Source organism: Chlorocebus sabaeus, chromosome 19, assembly GCF_047675955.1.
Source record: "Chlorocebus sabaeus isolate Y175 chromosome 19, mChlSab1.0.hap1, whole genome shotgun sequence".
Classification (NCBI taxonomy): Eukaryota; Metazoa; Chordata; class Mammalia; order Primates; family Cercopithecidae; genus Chlorocebus; species Chlorocebus sabaeus.
In genome coordinates, this window is record NC_132922.1 from 18361540 (window position 1) to 18383859 (window position 22320).

Consider the following 22320-nt stretch of genomic DNA (forward strand, 5'->3'; position numbering starts at 1 on the left):
AAAAAAGTGAAGTTAACCATCGTGTGAACATGAGTCAGTTAAGCACCTCTCCTGTAATGGGCCAGATGACTTTGAAGTATGTACTTTACTAAAAATTGTACTGTCAAGCTCTTCTTTTTCCCATTACAGTAACATAAAAATAAAATAGGGAACAAAATAATTACAAATATAATTCTGTAATATGACCAGATGCCATCTTACAGGCTCTTACCTGTAATCCCAGCAATTTGGGAGGCCAAGGTGGGAGGATCACTTGAGGCCAGGAGTTTGAGACCAGCCTGGGCAACAAAGTGAGAGCTCATCTCTATGAAAGCTTTTTTAAAAATTAGCTAGGCATGGTGGCGCACCCCTGTAATCCCAACTACTCAGGAAGCTGAGGGGGGGAGAATTGCTTGAGCCCAGGAGTTTGAGATTACACTGAGCTATGATCATGCCACTGCACTCTAACACGAGCAATAGAATGAGACCTTGTCTCTCAAAAAATATATATATCTCATATATTTTATATTATATATTTTATATACCTACATAAATACATAAAATATTACATATTTAATAAACATATTTTATATACTATATATAAAACAATATATTTTATAAAATGTTTTATATAAATATATAAAATATATTTCCTATATTTTATTTTTATTAATTTTATATAAACATACAAAGAATATATACATATAATTCTGTAATAGAAGTGTACATTCTAATGGTACAGCAATATAAACTACAGTTCTTTATCAAATTCATAGAGCATGCTAGTGAGGAAAGAGCATAAAGTTTTGGGAGTTAAGGAACCAAGTTTCCACTTCTTACTCACAGGATCTATGACCCTGATCAAGTCTGTTAACCTCCTTGAACCTCAGTTTCCTGTAAAGATCTTTATCTTATCTGTAAATAAGGAAGCTGAACTGGATCATGCCTAAGGTATCTTCAGACTGACCATCTGATGCCATTGCTAGAACGTAGAATTTAACAAGATCTGCCCCATGGCCTGCCTGCCTGTCAAATGCATGTGACGCACGGTGAAAGGCCTTTGCAGGCCACATACGTAGATCACTGAACACGAAGTGCCATTCGGCAGAACGGTCTGCAAAGCCCATTTTCCTCAGGCTATAAAGCTGGAAGTTGAAGTCATCCATCAGACTACCTGTGGGGAGAATTTATAGAAAGATCAGGTGGCCCAGACTAAATGTATGCAAGGAAGAAAAGGAAGCAATGGAACAGAGGTAAGCAGAGTCAGAAAAGATCTGAGAAACCAGCAGAGGGGGAGTAAATCGATCACAAGTCAACGTGGTAGTTATGAAGACTATTGTGGAAAAATGGAAAATGGCCAGGTGCGGTGGTTCACGCCTGTAACCCCAGCACTTCGGGAGGACGAGGCAGGCAGATCATGAGGTCAGAAGTTCGAGACCAATCTGGGCAACATAGTGAAACCCCGTCTCTACTGAAAACACGAAAATCAGTCGGGCATGGTGGCACACGCCTGTAGTCCCAGCTACTCGGGAGGCTGAGGCAGGAGAATCACTCGAAGCCAGGAGGTAGAGGTTGTGGTGGGCTGAGATTGTGCCACTGCACTCCAGCCTGGGCAACAGAGTGAGACTTCATCTCAAAAAAAAAAAAAAAAAAAAAAAAAAACCCATGGAAAATGGAAAATGTATTCAATAAAATTATGTTAAATAGAAAACACAGAATACAAAACTGCCCAAACACAACAGCCACTTTTGTGTAAAATAGCTTTGCATCTGGAAGAGGGAAATTGCTTTGCATCTGGACAAGGAAGTGAATCACAAAAATGAAAATGAAAAGTTGTGTTAGGATATGAGATTATGAGAGGTTCTTTTAAAATTTTTTCTTTTCTTTTTTTTTTTTTTTTTTCCGAGACAGTCTCGCTCTGTTGCCCAGGCTGGAGTGCAGTGGTGTGATATCGGCTCACTGCAAGCTCTGCCTCCCGGGTTCACGTCATTCTGCTGCCTCAGCCTCCTGAGTAGCTGGGACTACAGGCGCCTGCCACCACGCCCAGCTAATTTTTTTGTATTTTTAGTAGAGACAGGATTTCACTGTGTTAGCCAGGATAGTCTCTAACTCCTGACCTCATGATCTGCCTGCCTCGGCTTCCCAAAGTGTTGGGATTATAGGCGTGAGCCACTGCGCCTGGGCTTCATTAAAATTTTCTTTGTAATTATACTGTTTTTCCAACAAAAGGAATACAATTTTATTTATTTATTTATTTATTTATTTTTGAGACAGAATGTTACTCTGTCACCTAGGCTGGAGTGCAGTGGTGCAATCTCGGCTCACTACAACCTCCGTCTCCCAGGTTCAAGGGATTCTCCTGCCTCAGCCCACTGAGTAGCTGGGATTACAGGCATCTGCCACCAAGCCTGGCTAATTTTAGTATTTTTAATAAAGATGGGGTTTCACCATTTTGGCCAGGCTGGTCTTGAACTCCTGACCACAGGCGATCCGTTGGCCTCAGCCTCCCAAAGTGCTGGGATTACAGGTATGAGCCACCGCGCCCGGAAATACAACTTAAAAAAAAAAAAAAAAAGCCAGTATGGTTTCCCAGAGAGAAAAGCTTTTATGAAGGCTTTACTCACATTTACCAAGCCCTTCAAAGCAGTCCTGACTTCTTCATTAGCTTCCGTTAGGTACAATAGGCACAGTGCCTAGAGCTACACAAAAAGCCCACAAAAGGCCGGGCAGGGTGGCACACGCACTTTGGGAGGCCAAGGTGAGAGGATTGCTTGAGCCCAGAGGGTCGAGGCTGCAGTGAGCTGTGATCTCAGCCTGAGCAACAGAGCAAGACCCTGTCCAAAAAAAAAAAAAAACACACACATGAAAATGTTTTAATATATTTAAAAACAAGAATTTTTAAAAATGAATACAATTTAGATTTGATCATACTTATCTTTATACCAAAAGAGTTATAAAATATAATTTTCAATATTTTTTTAACAGAAGAAAGGCCCCCAAAGACAAAAGTGCCTCAGGCCTCCAGAAGTCATGAAGCGGCCCTATTTCTAGGGAATCAGGTTGATGAAACTCTGAACCATGAAGAGTGATCTTTATTTGGCAGTTCTTTTTTGTTTTGTTTTGTTTTGTTTTTTGAGACGTAATCTCGCTCTGTCACCCAGGCTGAAGTGCAGTGGCGTGATCTCGGTTCATTGCAACCTCTGCTTCCCAGGTTCAAGTGATTCTCCTGCCTCAGCCTCCCGAGTAGCTCGGACTACAGGCGCACACCACCATGCCCAGATAATTTTTGTATTTTTAGTAGAGATGGGGTTTCACCATGTTGGCCAGGATGGTCTTGATCTCTTGACCTTGTGATCCGCCCACCTTGGCCTCCCAAAGTGCTGGAATTACAGGTGCGATATCTGGCAGTTCTAATACTGAGGATGAAAGCCAGAGAGCAGGAGGGTGAGGGGGGAAGGAACCAAAGGTGAGAACTTGGCAGCATCTGAGATTGGCCATGAGAGGAAGGAAGGAGACAATGTGGATAGCATTGCTTGAGCATTGGGACTGCGATGCTCAGTCTGTTGGAAAACAAAGAGGAAAGGACCAGGAGGAAAGCAAAGGCTGGAAATGGGGAGTGATGCGGGGCGGGGCACAGGGGCAGGGCTGCTACCTGAGGCAGAAGGTTCCTAGAGAAGATAGAAACAACACTTACATCTGAGCAGGTGTCTGGTTTACTGGCAGGATCTCAAGGAAGGATTTAATCGTGATTCAACTTCAGGCTTGTGGCAAGAAGGTGCAAAAGATTTTAAGAAACATGGAGACCAGGTTCACTTTTCTGCTTAAATCAAACTGATCCTTATCTCTTATGTTTCTGTAATACTAGTAAGCAACAGCACGTTCAATGGCTGTTATGTTTGTTTATGAGAGTAACTGAAAAAACTGTTTTAAGCCGATAAATTTACATTATCCCGGAAATGTGTGAATTCATTCTCTTGGCTTCCTACAGTCCACAGAGTTCTTTGGCGTCATGAATGTGAACCCTGAAATTAGGACCCCTGGCTTGTTGTCTGTTGCCCAGCAGTCTCCTGGAGATTCTCTGCTGGGCAGGCTTCTGGTGTTCTGATGCCTTTGCTGGGTCTGAGCAGGACTGGCTACATAATTTGCAGGCCCCAGTGCAAAATGAAAATGCAGAGCCTCTTTTCAAAAGGATTAAGAATGTCTTTCTTTTTTTTTTTTTTTTTTGAGACAAGAGTCTTGCTCTGTCACCCGGGCTGGAGTGCAGTGGCACGATCTTGGCTCACTGCAGCCTCTGCCCCCCAGGTTCCGGTGATTCTCCTGCCTCGGCCTCCTGGATGGCTGGGATTACAGGCGCACGCCACCACACCCGGCTAATTTTTGTATTTTTAGTAGAGATGGGGTTTTACCATGTTGGCCAGGCTGGTCTCAAACTCATGACCTCACGTGATCCGCCCTCCTCGGCCTCCCAAAGTGCAGGGATTACAGGTGTGAGCCACCGTGCCCGGCCAAGAATTTCAAGATGGAGATGTCAGGGCATTAAACCAAGCACAGGGGCCTTCCAAGCACAAGTGAGGTTGGCTCCTGCATGGGGTGTTATAGCAAACCTCAGGCAGTGAGTAGGCTGGGGGCAAGGCAGGTGGGCTGGGTTTAAAGCAGCCAAACCAGGAGGCAAGACTTTGCAGAGGAGCCAGTGCTGTGTTGAAATGACAGCCCTGGGCTCTGGCAGTAGGATCCCTAGCCCTGCCTCCCACGCAGGCTGCCCCAGCTGGCTCCTCCACTCCTGGGCTCCCCAAGCTTTTCAGGATGAGCTGGTTTGGTCTTGGGTGATGTCAGAGAGACGCAGCAGGAAAAGGATCAAGTGGGTGGGGATTGTGGAACATTCCTGAGAAGAACCAGGGAACCTGAGGGCTCCAAATTACTCTCCCCAAAACAATGACAACATGGCCTCTCTAACTATCCCCTGCCTGAATGTGCCTCTTCCTGGAGCTGCTCGTGGCTGGCTGCATAGACAGAAAATAGAGAAATCACAGACAAACCCAGTGCTGGTGGTCTAGACAGACCGTAGGATCACAGGCTTTGGAATCAGACTAGCTGGTCTGGTTCTGATCCCAGCGCTGCCACTAATCAGCTGTGGCATCTCAGGCAAGTTTCTTAACCTCTCTTGGACTCTGTTTCCTCCTCTGTAAAATGGTGTAATAAAGCCTACTTTGGGAGAAGGCTGTGAGAAGTATGAGAGTTAATATAGGTAAAGTGTGTGGTAGCCATTCAATAGCTCTGTGATCTTGCATAAGTTATTTAACCTCCATAAAGTATAAAACGAGGATAGGACCTACCTCCAGGACCATTCATTTAATCTATTGACCATTACTGAGCACTGTGCCAGGTCCTGGAGACACGGAGTTGTAAGGTTTAAATGAAATAACAGAGGCACTGGGCTTGGCATGGGACCTAGTAGATGGTAAACACCCAATAATAAAGAAGAGTAGGCCGGGCACATTGGCTCACGCCTGTAATCCCAGCACTTCGGGATGCTGAGGCGCGCAGATCGCGAGGTCAGAAGACTGAGACTATCCTGGCTAACACAGTGAAACCCTGTCTCTATTAAAAATACACAAAAAAAAAAAAAATAGCCGGGTGTAGTGGCAGGTGCCTGTAGTCCGAGCTACTCGGGAGGCTGAGGCAGAATGACGTAAACCCGGGAGGCAGAGTTTGCAGTGAGCTGAGATCGTGCCACTGCACTCCAGCCTGGGTGACAGAACGAGACTCCGTCTCAAAAAAGAAGAAAAAAAAAATAGTCATGAACTGTATCAAAAAATGACTATTTCTTAGCTGTTGGCTTTGACTATGATTTCAAATTTAGAGCTAGCCTCAGCCAGGACAAGGAGGTGCTCAGTGGTACCAGATCATTTCCAGAGTCCCCCGATTCAGAACACACCTCACTGCCCTGTATCCTGCCCATGGAGCGCTAAGAGAGAAATAGTCTTTTTTTTGCATAATTCATGACTATTCTTTATTATTGGGTCTTTATCGTCTACTAGGCCCTGTGCCAAGCCCAACACCTGTATTATTTCATTTAAATCTTCCAACTCTGTGTCTCCAGGGCCTGACACAGTGCTCAATAAATGTCAGTTGATTAAATGAACGGTCCTAGAGGTAGGTAGGTACTATTATCCCCACTTTGCAGTTTGTAGAGATTAACTTACTCAAGGTCACAGAGCTATTGAATGGCTGAGCCAGAACTTGAACCTGGGTGAGTCCACTTTGAAAACCGTGAGTATTTACTTACCACAGTATACTGCCTTTGATGTAGTGAAGAGCTACGACTTAGAAAATAACACTTAAGGCCAGGCATGGTGGCTCATGCCTGTAATCCCGGCACTTTGGGAGGCCGAGGCGGGGAATCATGAGGTCAGGAGATCGAGGCCATCCTGGTTAACATGGTGAAACCCTGTCTCTACTAAAAATACAAAAAACAAAAAATTAGGCGGGCATGGTGGCAGGCACCTGTAGTCCCAGCTACTCAGGAGGCTAAGGCAGGAGAACGGTGTGAACCCGGAAGGCAGAGCTTGTAGTGAGCCGAGATCGTGCCACTGCACTCCGGCCTGGGTGACAGAGTGGGATATCATCTCAAAAAAAAAAAAAAAGAAAGAAAAGAAAAAGAAAAGAAAAGAGAGAAAGAAAAAAAAAATAAGACTTAAGGCCAAGTGCGGTGACCCACGCCTATAAGTTCAGCACTTTGGGAGGCCGAGGCAGGTGGATCACCTGAGGTCAGGAGTTCAACACCAGCCTGGCCAACATGATGAAACCCCGTCTCTATTAATAATACAAAAATTAGCTGGGCGTGGTGGTGCATGCCTGTAATCCCAGCTACTCGGGAGGCTGAGACAGTTGAATCGTTTGAACTCAGGAAGCAGAGGTTGCAGTGAGCCGAGATCGTGCCGTTGCACTCCAGCCTGGGTGACAAGAGCAAAACTGTGTCTCAAAAAAAAAAAAGAAAGAAAGAAAGAAAGAAAAGAAGACTTAAGATTCAGGAAATAAATACCCTTGCCTGAAAGAGGAAACCCACGAGCATGGAGTCACGCTAAATTGAAACAGGCAGCATGCCCTTTTTCAATATTCAGCATCGATAAAAGAAAGAGAAAACACTGGAACTGGTTATGCTGAAATCGAAAAAAATACACAGCACTTTTCTCATTATGTCAAGGAATCAAGGGGAGAAAATGGTAAAGAAAGTAAAAAACTAGGAATTCTAATAACACACTTGAGCTCTTTGAGCATGTCTAGTTAAGAGCACAGTCTCAGCCAGGCGCGGTGGCTCATGCCTGTAATCCCAGCACTTTGGGAGGCAGAGGCAGGTGGATCACGAGGTCAGGAGTTTGAGACCAGCCTGGCCAATGTGGTGAAACCCTGTCTCTACTAAAAATACGAAAACATTAGCCCGGTGTAGTGACACGCGCCTGTAGTCCCAGCTACTCAGGAGGCTGAGGCAGGAGAATGGCGTGAACCCGGGAGGCGGTGCTTGCAGTGAGTGGAGATTGCGCCACTGCACTCCAGCTTGGGCGACAGAGCGAGACTCTGTCAGAAAAAAAAAAAAAAAAAAAGCACAGTGTCTGGAGTCAGGCATATCTGGATTTGAATTCTACCTCTTCCACTTGCTACCTGTGTGACCTTAGGCAAGTTACTTAGCCTCTTTAAGTATCAGTTTCCTCATCAGCAAAACAGAACACCCCTCCATAGGGTTGTTGTATGGGCGGATGAGATAATGTATGTAAATCACTTAGCACAACAGTCAGCATATAGTCATTGATCCAGAAATATTTGTTCCTAGTAGTACTAGTATTCCATTTTCTTTCCCCATTCTAAAATCAAATTTTGACCAAATAACCAGGAGAAATTGATCCCAAGAGACATGACAAGTCAGGACGGTTTTTAAAGCTGTGGAGTTTTAAACCAGACTCACTGCTCTATCTACAATTGAGAGTTAGTCCAAACATACTTCTCTTTGGAGGCAACCTCAGTACAGTTTGGCCCACATAGTAGACATGTTTTAGATTACTTCAGAGGCCAAGTTAAATGACACGATCCCTTTTTTGGTCTTCATCCGGATGACTTAATTCTAACCCTCTTAATCCCACGCAAAGCTCAAGGCAATCAGATGTACGTGATTGTTGAACCATTTATAACTTAGGAGGTTTTTTTTTTTTTTTGACATTGCATTGATTGAGGCTTTGGACATTCCAAATTGAACTCCACCATCAACACACATGCACACCACACACACACACACACACACACCCTACAACTCCTCCCAAGCAACATAGTCCGAGAATGCAAATATAGCTGACTACAAGCAGATGGAATCACTACCTAACTGTACTCCTCAAGCTTGGGCAGATAAACATTTCCCAATGATGAACAAGCCATTGGAGCTCAGACTTGGCACCTGGGTTGACCCCCAGCTCCACCCTTCCTCAAGCTACTCTTGAAGCCATGGCAGAAGAATGCCACAGTGGGGTAGCCCCTGTCAGAGGAGGAAATCTCCCAAATGGAAGCTTCTTCCAGAATTTCCTTCTGGGCCAGGCACGGTGGCTCACGCCTGTAATCCCAGCAATTTGGGAGGCCGAGACAGGTGGATCACGAGGTCAGGAGATCAAGACCATCCTGGCTAACACCCCGTCTAACACCCTATCTAACACCCTGGCTAACATCCTGGCTAAAACCCTGTCTCTACTAAAAATACAAAAAAATTAGCTGGGCGTGGTGGTGAACGCCTGTAGTCCCAGCTACTTGGGAGGCTGAGGCAGTAGAATGGCGTGAACCCCGGAGGTGGAGCTTGTGGTGAGCTGAGATTGCGCCACCGCACTCCAGCCTGGGCGGCTGAGCAAGACTCCGTCTCAAAAAAGAAAAAAAAAAAAAAAAGAATCTTTCTGTTACTGCATTTAAAGAGCGGATATTCACAGTAGAGGTAAGATAGCCCTTGCTCAGCCAGTATCATGTTTGTATCAATTAGGCTTTGAGATTGCTTCCGAGTCATAACTGAGAATCAAAAAGAGAGACAGGTCTGGCAAAGAGCAGAAAGACTATCAGTGGCATGGAGGCTCAAACTGATTGCCTTGGAAAATGAGCACCAGAATCTGTAGGGCATCCTTGAAGGCAGTTCTGAGGAAATATGAGGGGATTCCTCCCTCTGGTTACACCACCTCTTATCATGGGCAAACCTATTCCAGTTTAGAAATTAGCTTACACCTGTGAGTTTCCTTTCATTTCTTTCATCCCAAGTCCAAGCCATGCCTGGCGACCCCAAGACCGCCTGCTATGGGTGAGCTTGTCAGGGATTTTCTTTGAACCAGGCTATCCTTTCCTCCTATGGACATATTAATTCTGTCTCTTTCCTAGTTATCTAGGCACACTTACCATTTTCGAGTACTGATGAACGATTTTCACTGAATGCAGAGAAAGAGGCAGAGCAAAGAGTAAACTCTCCCAGCACCCTGGGAGGCCAAGGCGGGCAGATCACTTGAGCCCGGGAGTTCAAGACCAGACTGAGAAACATGGCAAAACCCCAGCTAAATTCTAAAAAAAAAGTTAAGCCAGGTGTTGCATGCCTGTTGTCCCAGTTACTCAGGAGGCTGAGGTGGGAGGATTGCTTGAGCCTGAAAGGCCGAGGTTGCAGTGAGCCGAGATCACAACTCTGCGCTTCAGACTGGATGACAGTGTGAGACCCTATCTCAAAAAAAAAAAAAAAAAAGAGGCAAACTCTCCTTGCCCCTGGCACTGAAAAACAGGTAAGCTCAACTCAGGCCACCAGGTGGCATCCGATTCGAGTCCTTTGACCTTTTAACCTCTGCCAGGTCCCTAAGCTGTTACTTGAAGCCCTTTCTCCCCAGTGACTCCATGGTTCTGCAGTAAGAATCAGTTCCCAGTAGCCCGGCCTTGTGTGTGTGTTTTTTTTTATAGTGACTTTTGAGCTGAAAATGTCCTTTTACTTTTTGGTTTCTTTCTACTACGGCTGTTGTTTTTAAATCTACCCTCCTTTAAACTTTTCTTGTTTTCTTTTAGATTCCGCCTTGCTTTGCCAGAGTCCAATCGCAGCAATATTGAGGTAGGAATCTGAGCTCTTGGGGTTACCGGACACTGGAAGAACAAGGAATCTCCTACTATATATAATAGCGAGTTAATTGTTTTCTCTGCCTCAGAGTCCTTGATTTCTCCATAATTGTAGGACTTGACTTTGAAATTCTGTATGCAGCTACTCATCAATTGAGCCCATTAACCATTCAAGAGAGGAACTCTACAGTTTACTTTTATTTATGCAGAAATACTTTTTTAAAAACTCAAAAGACTGTTGAGACATTATATAATGCTCATATAGTAAAATGCTCATATTAGTAAAATGTATAAGGCATTCTCAGGGAATGCCTATTTTCTCAATAAAATAATCCTCTACAGTTAGAGACGAGAATCCCAAAGGAATATGTAAATTATTAAGCCATGATTAGGTTTACACTTTGAACACTTTCTGCCCATCTCCTAAAATTAGGTCAATGCTACTTGTATGGAGACCTTTGTGGGAGGGGGGTTCCCAGCCTGATGACTTTCTGATGGGAAGAGGACACCCCAACATGTGACTTGGAATCCCCCTTCCCTCAAGCTTCAGGAAGATCAGCTAAATCACTACCTCATAGTGCCATGGATGGCACTATCATAGAGAAATTAAGTGGATTTTGGTGTCAGAATGCCCGGGTAGAATACTGCCTAGTTCATGGGCAGCTCTACATAATGTTAATTATTAGTATTAGCAGTATTCATTTACTTACAAATACTTACTGAGCCTGGAACTGTTCTAGACAAAACAGATAAAATCTCTACCCTCAAGGCACTTACATTCTAAAGCAGTGGTTCTCAACTAGTGATTCCCAGCTAGGAACATTTGGCCATGTCTGAAGATATTTTTGGTTGTCACATCCTGGGATGGAAGGAGAGATGCTAATGACACTTGGTGGGTAGAGGCCAGGGATGCTGCTAAACATCTCACAGTGCAGAAGACATCTCCCAACAACAAAGAATGATCTATCCCAAAACGTCACGAGTGCCATTATTGGGAAACCCTGTGAGCTGCTAAACATCTCACAGTGCACAAGACATCTCCCAACAACAAAGAACGATCCATCCCAAAACGTCAAGAGTGCCACTATTGGGAAACCCTGTTCCAGAGTGTGTGTGATTGTGCTTATGTGTGTGTGACAGGCTGAGAGTAGTAGAAAACAAACAAACAAATATAGTTTTTACTAAAAAATACTATAGAGAAAAAGAAATCGGGATAGGCAGTGTGAGTAGGTATGGAGTTGAAATTACAACCTTGGGGTTTGTTTGTTTGTTTGTTTGTTTGTTTGTTTGTTTGAGACGGAGTCTTGCTCAGTCACCCAGGCTGGAGTGCAGTGGCACGATCTCCACTCACTGCAAGCTCTGCCTTCTGGGTTCACGCCATTCTCCTGCCACAGCCTCCCAAGTAGCTGGGACTACAGGCGCCCGCCACCACGCCCGGCTAATTTTTTTGTATTTTTAGTAGAGACGGGGTTTCACCATGTTAGCCAGGATGGTCTCAATCTCCTGACCTCGTGATCCACCCGCCTCAGCCTCCCAAAGTGCTGGGGTTACAGGCGTGAGCCACCATGCCCGGCCCAACCTTGGGGTTGTTGAAAGGATTAGCTGAGATTATACATGAAATGCACTTAGCACATTGACCACATAGTAGGCATTAAAGAAACAGTGGCCACTATTTTCATATTTGCAGTAACTATTTCAGTTATTGTCACTTCTGTGTTTTCATATTTACAATAATTATTTCAGTTATTGTCATTTTTATGTCAAGAGGCAGTGTAGCATAATAGTTTCATACATAAACTCTGAGGTCAAACTGCAAAAGTGAATCCCCACTGCCCATTTTCACGCTGGTGATAAAGACATACCCACTGCACTCCATCCTGGGCGACAGAGTGAGCCTCCATTTCAAAAAAAAAAATTAAATTTAAAGAAAAAGATAAATTGGGTGTTCTGGGGACGGCATTAGCTTTGGAGCATGATGTAATGCAAGGGAACTCCTGTGGCTGAGACTCTCAGTAAGTAAGGGAAGATTGCTAATTGGGAAATCTAATAGTTATTCTTGATTGTCTTGGTAGATATCTGAGCTGCCACGTTTGCTGACACCATGTAGTTCCTCTGAATTTGTGTCACCAAAATCCAGTGCAGAGGGAAGCAGAAGTGTCCATCTTCAAGAGGGAAAAAGTTAGAAAACCCTGAAATATGATTTTCTACAAAGCTAGTATATCCCTCTGAGAAGATCCTACTGTACTCCAGCCTGGGTAACAGAGTAAAAAAAAAAAAAGCCCAATCTGGCAACTGATTCTATTTCCTCTTTTATTTTAGGTCTTGAGGTTTGAAAATATTCTGTCCTCTATTCTTCACTTTGGAGTCCTCCCACTGGCCAATGGTAAGGGATTATTGGGAAACAATGTGACTGTAACATCGGCTAACATCTAACATCTGCATCAGCTGCACTGGGGATTGTTTGGGACTTTTCACCCTGAAGCTTGTATTTCTATCATGTTATCATGAATCCAGGCCAGCATCAGAATTTGCAAAGTTTGTACCATCAATGACCTGGTTGCACAATTAGTTATTCTAGATCCAAGCCCTGTTAGCAATTCTATTTGCAAACTCAGCAAGATCGGCTAACACTGGTTAAGGAGATTGAAACCATGCTCCTTAGGCAGTAAAGAATCTCCTTCCAGTCAACCGGAAATGAGATTATTTTCCCTATGGGATATCTCTGTGGGTCTTATGCAAGGACCACTAACTGGATAGACACAGTTTTCATGAATGATAATCCTGGGCCTTCTTGCATAGCAGTTGTTCATAAACCGCAGTATCTGGGGTCTGGCCCAGTTAAAATGTTTTTTATATTAGACACCAAAATGTTCTAAAAACCCACTAATTAGGTATTTTCAAAATACACATTGGGCAGGCTAAAAATGGACAGCATTTCTCTACTCTCCAAATGAACATAATTGTAGGTGCATTTTTTATTAATCACGGATTAATGAGCAATTCTTCCAGGAAAATTCTAGGGACATATCAGAGAGATGCAAATGTAGAACCAGGGAGAATGAAAAGATCAATTATTAAAAAGCTATCCACGCTGGGTGTGGTGGCTCATGCCTATAATCCCAGAACTCTGGGAGGCCAAGGCAGGCAGATTACCTGTGGTCAGGAGTTCGAGACCAGCCTGGCCGACATGGTGAAACCCCATCTCTACTAAAAATACAAAAATCTTAGCCAGGCATGGTGGTGGGCATCTGTAATCTCAGCTACTCAGGAGGCTGAGGCAGGAGAATCGCCTGAACCTGGGAGGCAGAGGTTTCAGTGAGCCAAGATCATGCCATTACATTCCAGCCTGGGCAACAAGAGCAAAACTCCATCTTAAAAAAAAAAAAAAAAAAAAAGGTGTCAGTCTCTTACTAAAAAGCTTGCTAAAACCTCTGTGCTTGTGCCCAATTATTTTATGTCTTGTTCTATATTTTAGCAAAATTGCAGCAAGGATTTCCTCTGCCCAATCCACACAAAATCTCATTCGTCAATTCAGATATTGAAGTTCTTGAGGTAAGAATGCAAATCTCACCTCTTAACTGACTCATTTCTTTTTATAGTAGACTAAGCCTCCTCCTGTTTTGCTTGTTGTTGTTGTTTTTGTCCTGCTTTGCTTTTTCCCAGACCAAGGAATTTTATAAACATGTTTAGCTCTTAAATTACAATTAACAGAAAGTATTTACAGTTGAGTTTAAAAATCAGACCAAGATCAATTCCACTTAGTAGCCAAATCCACAGTACAAGAAGATGCCCTTTAGCACGCTTTATTTTACTTATTCCACAAGACGATGTGTGAGGCTGGGATTATTACTCCCATTTTACAGATGAGGAAAGTAGGACTCACAGAGAAGTGGCTCAGGCAGCTGGAAAGGAGCATGGCTGGGACAGGACTGGCTCTTCTGATTCTCGCAGTCAGATGACTTTCCCCTGAACCAAAGACACCCCTCTGAGTTCAGGAATCGAATTGTTTTCTGGCTAATTATTATGAACTCACTTCAGAATACCTTTTTTTTCTTTCTTTCTTTTTGGCATTGTTGTTTGTCTGGGGAGGTGGAAATATGTTTCTAAAGGAATTCTCCAATCCTGTACAGTCCAGGGGTCCCCAACACCCAGGCCTAGGACCTGTCTGGGTGTGTGGCCTGTTAGGAACTTGGCTGCACAGCTAGAGGTGAGCCGCCGACGAGGGAGCATCACTGCCTGAGCTCCGCCTCCTATTAGATCAGCAGCAGCGTTAGATTCTCATGGGAGCACAAACCCTCTAGTGAACTGTGTGTGTGAGGGGTCTAGGTTGCACGCTCCTTATGAGAATCTAACTAATGCCTGATGATCTGAGGTGGAACAGTTTCATCCTGAAACCATCCACCAATCCCAGTCAGTGGAAAAAGTGTCTTCCATGAAACCGGTGGCTGGTGTCAATAAGGCTGGGGACCGCTGCCCTACACTACCCCGTATGCTCTCCCATCTCCCTGCTTCTCCCCCACTGCTTCTACAATGGCTAAGTCACATCAGGTGACAGTACTCCAACATGGCCTTTCCTTTGTCTGGGGCGTTCACAAAGCAGGGCAAGGGTAGAGGCGGCCCTGCCTCTGTAGGACCTGGTAAAGAAACCATCTCTCGGCCGGGCGCGGTGGCTCACGCCTGTAATCCCAGCACTTTGGGAGGCCGAGGCGGGTGGATCACAAAGTCAGGAGATCGAGACCATGGTGAAACCCCGTCTCTACTAAAAATAGAAAAAAAACATTAGCCGGGCGCGGTGGCGGGCGCCTGTAGTCCCAGCTACTCGGGAGGCTGAGGCAGGAGAATGGCGTGAACCCGGGAGGCGGAGCTTGCAGTGAGCCGAGATTGGGCCACTGCACTCCAGCCTGGGCCACAGAACGAGACTCCTCAAAAAAAAAAAAAAAAGAAACCATCTCTCAGTCGGGCATGGTGGCTCATGCGTGTAATCCTAGCACTTTGGGAGGCTGAGGTGGGCGGATCACTTAAGGTCAGGAGTTCGAGACCAGCCTAGCCAAAATGGTGAAACCTTGTCTCTACTAAAAATACAAAAATTAGCTGGGTGTGGTGGCATACGCCTCTAGTCCCAGCTGCTCAGGAGACTGAGAATCACTTGAACCCAAGTGGCGGAGAATCACTTGAACCCAAGAGGCGGAGCTTGCGAGATTACACCACCGCACTCCAGCCTAGGTGACAGCCTTTGAGACTCCATCTCAAAAATTAAAATAATAAAAAAAGAAGCCAGCTGTGCCTCACTCCTCAGACAAACCCAGACATGCCCAAGGTTTGATGTTATCTTCATTGTCACATCCTTTCCAGGGTTTCCTTTTGATTTCCACCGACCTGAAGTATGAAACATCCTCAAAGCAGCAGCCCAGTTTCCATGGTTGGGAAGGTCTGAACCTGATAAGTGGACAGTGGAGGGGGAAGTCAGCCCCTTGATTGCCAGTTTGCAATTCACCCCAGGAAGTAAATGGTCCTTAACCCCACAACTACTGTAAACCCAGAAGGGGAAGACAGTATACACTGGAATTGTAAAGCCCTTGTGAATTGCTTAGGTAGAAGTTTTTCTTTCTCAAGCCTTCAGGAACCCAGAATAAGGCAGAATGTGTTTTATGAATGTGAGTGTATGCATGCCGCGTGTGCCTGTGTTTATGTTTGTTTGGGGCAAGAAAGATTCTAGGAACAAGAGCTAGGCATGTACTTCTGACCAGGTGGGTAAGAAACTCTTAAGTCTGTATTTGTATTGGTCATTCTCAGTGGAGATTCCTTAGGCCCTCTAGGGGTTTTCCCCTACCCACATATTGGATTTCATGTTTTATATTCACTGTTACTGTCTTCTGTGTTTAATTAAAATTGTTTTCTATCAACTTCAATCTTGGTTTTTTTATTTGAGAAATGTCCTGCCCTGAATTTTTAAAAAATGAAATAAGAGGCCAGCCACAGTAGGTCATGCCTGTAATCTCAGCACTTTGGGAGGCCAAGATGGGTAGTCAGGGGTCAAGAGGTCGAGACTATCCTGGCCAACATGATGAAACCTAGTCTGTACTAAAAATACAAAAATTAGCTGGGAGTGGTGGCACACACCTGTAGTCCCAGCTACTTGGGAGGCTGAGGCAGGAGAATCGCTTGAACCTGGGAGGCAGAGCTTGCAGTGAGCCAAGATGGCGCCAGTGCACTCCAGTCTGGCGACAGAGTGAGACTCCGTCTCAATAAAATAAAATAAAAAATAGAAAAGGGAAGAGACCTAAGGTTGCACAGACGTCAAGGCTTGATTTTAAAAGAGAATTCTTTACGTCTGAAATCTTTACAAGAAGAAACAGGGTAACCACAGGAAGCTCTAAAAGTTGCATCACTTAAAGCTTTAGGATTTTTCATCCACCACAGATTCAGTGAAATGGCAGTGCAGAGTACTAAACTCAGACAATTCATAATTGAGAATGATATCAATGTGTCAGAGCACCTAATCAGTGGGGAGAAATTGGGGCAGAAGAGAAGAAGAGCGGAACCAGTGTAGGTAATGCGATAAATGAATGTAAACTACCTACTGTTTTTTTTTGCAGCACTTACAGTCTAGTGGGGGAATGGAAGGAGGAGAGCTGTTTACAGAGTGCTTGCCATGTGCCAAACCCTGTGCTGATTACTTCTCCGGTGTCACTTCATTTAGCCTTCTACTCAAGAAAGAAGTATGATCCCATTTTAGAGATGATGAAACAGAGATAAGAAGGGTTAATCACACCAAGCCAGTAAATGGCACAGATAGAAATGGAATCTTGCAAGTCTTTCTAATCCCAAAGTTGCAGTTGCTGACATGAGGCAGAACTCGAAACTGAAATCACTTAAAGCTCACTTACCACTATGAACAAGAGACATGGCGTATAAAAGTATGATTAAAGAGGTCTTGATCATCAAAGGATGCTAGACTGAGGAGTTCTGGCGATCCATAAAGGCTGTGATTTGATCATTTTGTAGTACATGTCTGGCCATAATAGATGCATCCACAAATGTTTGTTAGAATAAACGATAAGCTGCCATGCTTCATTCTTTGGGATGCTCCTTTCCGATAAAAAAAGTTATTTGATGTATATCCAGATTCATTCCGAAACATAAAACATATGGTATTTATTCAAACAAGTTTTTCTTTCTCAGCTGCTGGCGTATCTTTTTCCCCTCCCAGCTGAGGGTGTAAACTCCAAGCCGATGCACCGGATCTGGCCCAGACTCAAGGTGTTTTCATAAGCTGCTGAAAACCATCTCCAAAACAAAAGATAACTACATTAGAATTTAAACTCCTGGATTTCGCTTAGCTGTAGCTTAGAGGAAATCGACTAATAAAGATCCTAGCTATACACTAGAGGACAATACAGCTTAACCAGAGGGAAGACATTGGCCTGAGGAGTTTCGAGCCTCGGCGCTTGCCGTTGCTCATCCTGCTGCGGCGCTGGTCGCGCCTGCGCTTTGGTTCTTGGAAGGCGGTGCTCTGGGAAGCCGGACAACGCGGCAGCGGCTCTTCAAAGCCAAGCCGGGAGTTTTCGCTACCGTTGTCGCCGCCATGAGTCGCAACTATAATGATGAGCTGCAGTTCTTGGAAAAGATCAGTAAAAACTGCTGGAGGATCAAGAAGGGCTTCGTGCCCAACATGCAGGTAAGTCAGGAGAGCAAATGGCGGTGCCTTCCCTGTTCCGTCCCCGGCCCGGCCGGCGTCCACCGCGCCCTCTGGACCTCCATGGACCACTGGGTCCGCCCCGGCCCCTTGCAGAGTTTCCCTCATCCCGTCCTTCTCCCCTCACGGTTCTGGGGCCGCCCAACCTGTTCCAGCACCACCTCCCGCCAGGAGAGGTCCCCGAACCACGAGGACAAGCTAAGCGCCGTGGATATGGGGAATCCAAATAAATACAAAATTGGGGTTTCCAAAGCGTTTTCACAGATCAGTCTCATAAACGCAGCGTGAGCTGGTGTACGTTCCTGGTCTTCAAGGTGGAACTGCCAGCCCTGGGTTCATTTGCTGGGACTGGAATTCACCTTCTCTGAGTCATGCTGGTTATTTATATAACGTTTACAGACCTTTGCTCACTGTACCAAGTTTTCAGCATTCAGTATTCCATGTTGGTTTTTAATTAAGCGATGTCATTTCTTGCAGTAGCACAGGGGAGGGCCTGATTGATTTTAATACTTCACAGAAGGACCTCGAGGATCTGTCGGTGACATAGTTTCCTCTACCTACCTAGGAAGAAGCTCAGCCAGGACTTGATGTCCAGTTTATTAGTTTTTCCTCTGACGTCCCAAATGGAGGCTTGAGGGCTTGGGATCATCAGACAGTTTGAAAGCCTGGGCTCTGTATCTCTCGGTCTTCGTCACCATCTGTGCTCATATTTTTCATTAACGTGAAAAAAGAAAACGTTTGTGAAGTTTTGCAACGTATATTTAAATAGTTTTTGAAATCCCTGAAGATATCAAGTAAATGCTTCAAAGGTTTACCGTCTCACGTCTTGGTAAACAGCTCCCAATAGCCACTCCCCTCTTTTATTCGGAATCAAAGCTTATTGAGTCTCCCTTGTTGGCAAGTCTTACACTGAGGGAAGAAAAAGCCCACAGGGATAAATCTGTGTTCTATTTGCTGTTTGGCTACTTTCTTTGTGTGGAAACCGATACCCTGAAGGAAGGAAACATAAGGGGAGCGCAGTGGTTCATGGCCTGTAATCTCAACAGTTTGGGAGGCCAAGGCGGGAAGATCCTTTGTGCTTAGGACTTCGAGACCTGCCTGGGCAATATAGTGGGACCGCGTCTCTACCAAAAAAAAAAATTTAATTAGCCAGGTGGGGTGGTGTGCACCACAGTTACTCAGGAGGCTGAGGCAGCGGGAGCCCTTGAGCCTGGGAAATCGAGGCTGCAGTGACCCGTGATCATTCTAAACTGCACTCCAGCCTGGGTGACAGAGTGAGTCTCAAACAAAAAAAAAAAGAAAACACCATGACATGATCATCTGTAGTATCTAATAATACAGCCTTCATTGTCTGGCAGGTGTTCTGACGTAGCCTTTGATGCACACACTGCTGCTCATTCTATCTAGGGGCAAGTCTAATTTTGCTAGGCAGTTCTAGTTTAAGTATGTGTACAGCACTTTACTACCACCTTTTCTTTGGGAATAGAGACTTGGAATGTTGATGCATTGCTCTTAAAGGGTCTTGACTTCTAATCATGAATTGTGCTTCCATCCTCATGGGAGCAGTGAATTTCACACGGATAATCATCTCTGTTACTAAATCTCCATTTCTCCCCGGAGGCCCACATCCACTTGTTGGACTAAAACTTTCTCTTTGTTCCCTTAAAACGCTCCCCTCCCATCTTTATGTCATTTTTGCGTTCGGCTCCTAAATGTTCTGCTGCACCAGTGATGTCTCTTGTCTTTAAAGAGCCAGCTCTACAGGATCTCTGGGAAACCTCTCCCAGCTCCCTAGACTGTTGAGGCACTTCCTCATCAGAATCTTCCATACCACTGTGTACTTAACGTTATGGCACTTGCTTCATTGCACTCTGATACTCTTACGAGAATATAAGGGCTGTATTGGCTGGGTGCAGTGGCTGACGCCTGTAATCCCAGCACTTTGGGAGGCCAAGATGGGCGGATCACGAGGTCAGGAGATCGAGACCATCCTGGCTAACACGGTGAAGTCTCTACTAAAAATACAAAAAATTAGCCGGGCGTGGTGGCGGGCGCCTGTAGTCCCAGCTACTCAGGAGGCTGAGGCAGGAGAGTGACGTGAACCCAGGAGGCAGAGCTTGCAGTGAGCCGAGATTGTGCCACTGCACTCCAGCCTGGGCCACAGAGCGAGACTCAGTCTAAAAAAAAAAAAAAAAGAAAAGAAAAAAGAATATAAAAGCTGTATTGTGGTGTACTGGGAACTCCTTGAAAGCAAGATTTTATCATATTCTTTGTATCTCCCGTAGTGCCCACGACAGTGCTTCATGCATAGTAAATCCTCAGTTAATGTTTGGTGAATTAATAAATGTGACCCTTAAGAAACTGTACTGGAAACATTTTCCATCAGTGGATATTGTTACTTATGCAATGGTCATGAAGTCATCTTTCTGATAAAAACTACGTTCAGTCAGTTGATTAAGTGTTAAATCTTTGGTTCTCCGTTACTGGACAGCTCCTTCAAAAATATTTGACCTATGATAAAAATGTTCTGCTGTTTAGTGTTACATAAGTATGTCGTCCATTGCCTTTTGTGTGCCACCTCTATTGTCAAACTTTAAAATTACGTAGATTTTTAAAAAAATTGTATAGCTTATAGGCCGGGCGCGGTGGCTCAAGCCTGTAATCCCAGCACTTTGGGAGGCCGAGACGGGCGGATCACGAGGTCAGGAGATCGAGACCATCCTGGCTAACACGGTGAAACCCCGTCTCTACTAAAAAAATACAAAAAACTAGCCGGGCGAGGTGGCGGCCCAAAAAAAAAAAAAAAAAAAAAAATTGTATAGCTTATAGAACTGAGCACACAGCTACAGAGCTGTATGTTAAATTTTTCTTCTCGCTATTTACCTAACTAGAGATTTGTAAGTCACCACTAGAGCACAATCAAGTGTAACTGGCTATTGGCTTAAACACAGAATAAATATACTAAGGTTAGATGACTATGTTTTATGTTTAGAATTTGAGTTTTTTATTGATCTGGGTTTTTTTTTTTAATTTTCAAAAATCCATTGATATTTTTGAAGCTTGAGGATTAAGACCTTTGGGCTTTGTGAGAGCACAGTTGGAAGATTTTTCTTTATCACACAAAAAGATGCTTAATCTGTTGAATTCTTAAATGTGGTATTGAGGGTATGAGAATAATTAAAACAATGAGTGAACATTGCAAAATTTTTCTTTTTTTTTTTTTTTTTTTTTTTTTTTAAATTTATTTATTATTATTAAACTTCAAGTTGTAGGGTACATGTGCACAACGTGCAGGTTTGCTACATATGTATACTTGTGCCATGTTGGTGTGCTGCACCCATCAACTCGTCATTTACATCAGGTATAACTCCCAATGCAATCCCTCCCCCCTCCCCCCTCCCCATGATATGCCCCGGTGTGTGATGTTCCCCTTCCCGAGTCCAAGTGATCTCATTGTTCAGTTCCCACCTACGAGTGAGAACATGCGGTGTTTGGTTTTCTGTTCTTGTGATAGTTTGCTGAGAATGATGGTTTCCAGCTGCATCCATGTCCCTACAAAGGACACAAACTCATCCTTTTTTATGGCTGCATAGTATTCCATGGTGTATATGTGCCACATTTTCTTAATCCAATCTGTCACTGATGGACAATTGGGTTGATTCCAAGTCTTTGCTATTGTGAATAGTGCTGCAATAAACATACGTGTGCATGTGTCCTTATAGCAGCATAATTTATAATCCTTTGGGTATATACCCAGTAATGGGATGGCTGGGTCATATGGTACATCTAGTTCTAGATCCTTGAGGAATCGCCATACTGTTTTCCATAATGGTTGAACTAGTTTACACTCCCACCAACAGTGTAAAAGTGTTCCTATTTCTCCACATCCTCTCCAGCACCTGTTGTTTCCTGACTTTTTAATGTTTGCCATTCTAACTGGTGTGAGATGGTATCTCATTGTGGTTTTGATTTGCATTTCTCTGATGGCCAGTGATGATGAGCATTTTTTCATGTGTCTGTTGGCTGTATGAATGTCTTCTTTTGAGAAATGTCTGTTCATATCCTTTGCCCACTTTTGGATGGGGTTGTTTGTTTTTTTCTTGTAAATTTGTTTGAGTTCTTTGTAGGTTCTGGATATTAGCCCTTTGTCAGATGAGTAGATTGCAAAAATTTTCTCCCATTCCGTAGGTTGCCTGCTCACTCTGATGGTAGTTTCTTTTGCTGTGCAGAAGCTCTTTAGTTTGATGAGATCCCATTTGTCAATTTTGGCTTTTGCTGCCGTTGCTTTTGGTGTTTTAGACATGAAGTCTTTGCCCATGCCTATGTCCTGAATGGTACTACCTAGGTTTTCCTCTAGGATTTTTATGGTATTAGGTCTAACATTTAAGTCTCTAATCCATCTTGAATTAATTTTTGTATAAGGAGTAAGGAAAGGATCCAGTTTCAGCTTTCTACTTATGGCTAGCCAGTTTTCCCAGCACCATTTATTAAATAGGGAATCCTTTCCCCATTTCTTGTTTCTCTCAGGTTTGTCAAAG

General features: G+C 44.2%; 2 protein-coding genes and 1 long non-coding RNA gene across 4 annotated transcripts in view; 2 read left to right on the top strand and 1 right to left on the bottom strand.

Moving 5' to 3' along the window:
- Window positions 1–16963, top strand: part of BPIFC (BPI fold containing family C) — a 56285-nt gene extending 39322 nt beyond the window's left edge. For both annotated transcript variants that reach the window (XM_073006775.1, XM_038007539.2), the window contains 4 exons: window positions 10039–10081; window positions 12406–12469; window positions 13562–13638; window positions 15439–16963. In XM_073006775.1, coding sequence (XP_072862876.1) covers window positions 10039–10081; window positions 12406–12469; window positions 13562–13638; window positions 15439–15561 — 307 coding nt within the window. In that variant the 3' untranslated portion in view covers window positions 15562–16963. The remainder of the gene's footprint in view (window positions 1–10038; window positions 10082–12405; window positions 12470–13561; window positions 13639–15438) is intronic.
- LOC119627326 (uncharacterized) lies at window positions 657–17465 on the bottom strand. The gene is made up of 3 exons (XR_005243497.2): window positions 16974–17465; window positions 2604–2813; window positions 657–1153 (listed from the first exon to the last, which is right to left on the bottom strand). It is a non-coding gene; the product is annotated as an uncharacterized lncRNA (long non-coding RNA).
- Window positions 17466–17567: 102 nt separating this feature from the next.
- RTCB (RNA 2',3'-cyclic phosphate and 5'-OH ligase) overlaps window positions 17568–22320 on the top strand; it is a 32283-nt gene continuing 27530 nt past the window's right edge. The window contains exon 1 of the mRNA XM_007975576.3: window positions 17568–17764. Coding sequence (XP_007973767.1) covers window positions 17672–17764 — 93 coding nt within the window. The 5' untranslated portion in view covers window positions 17568–17671. The remainder of the gene's footprint in view (window positions 17765–22320) is intronic.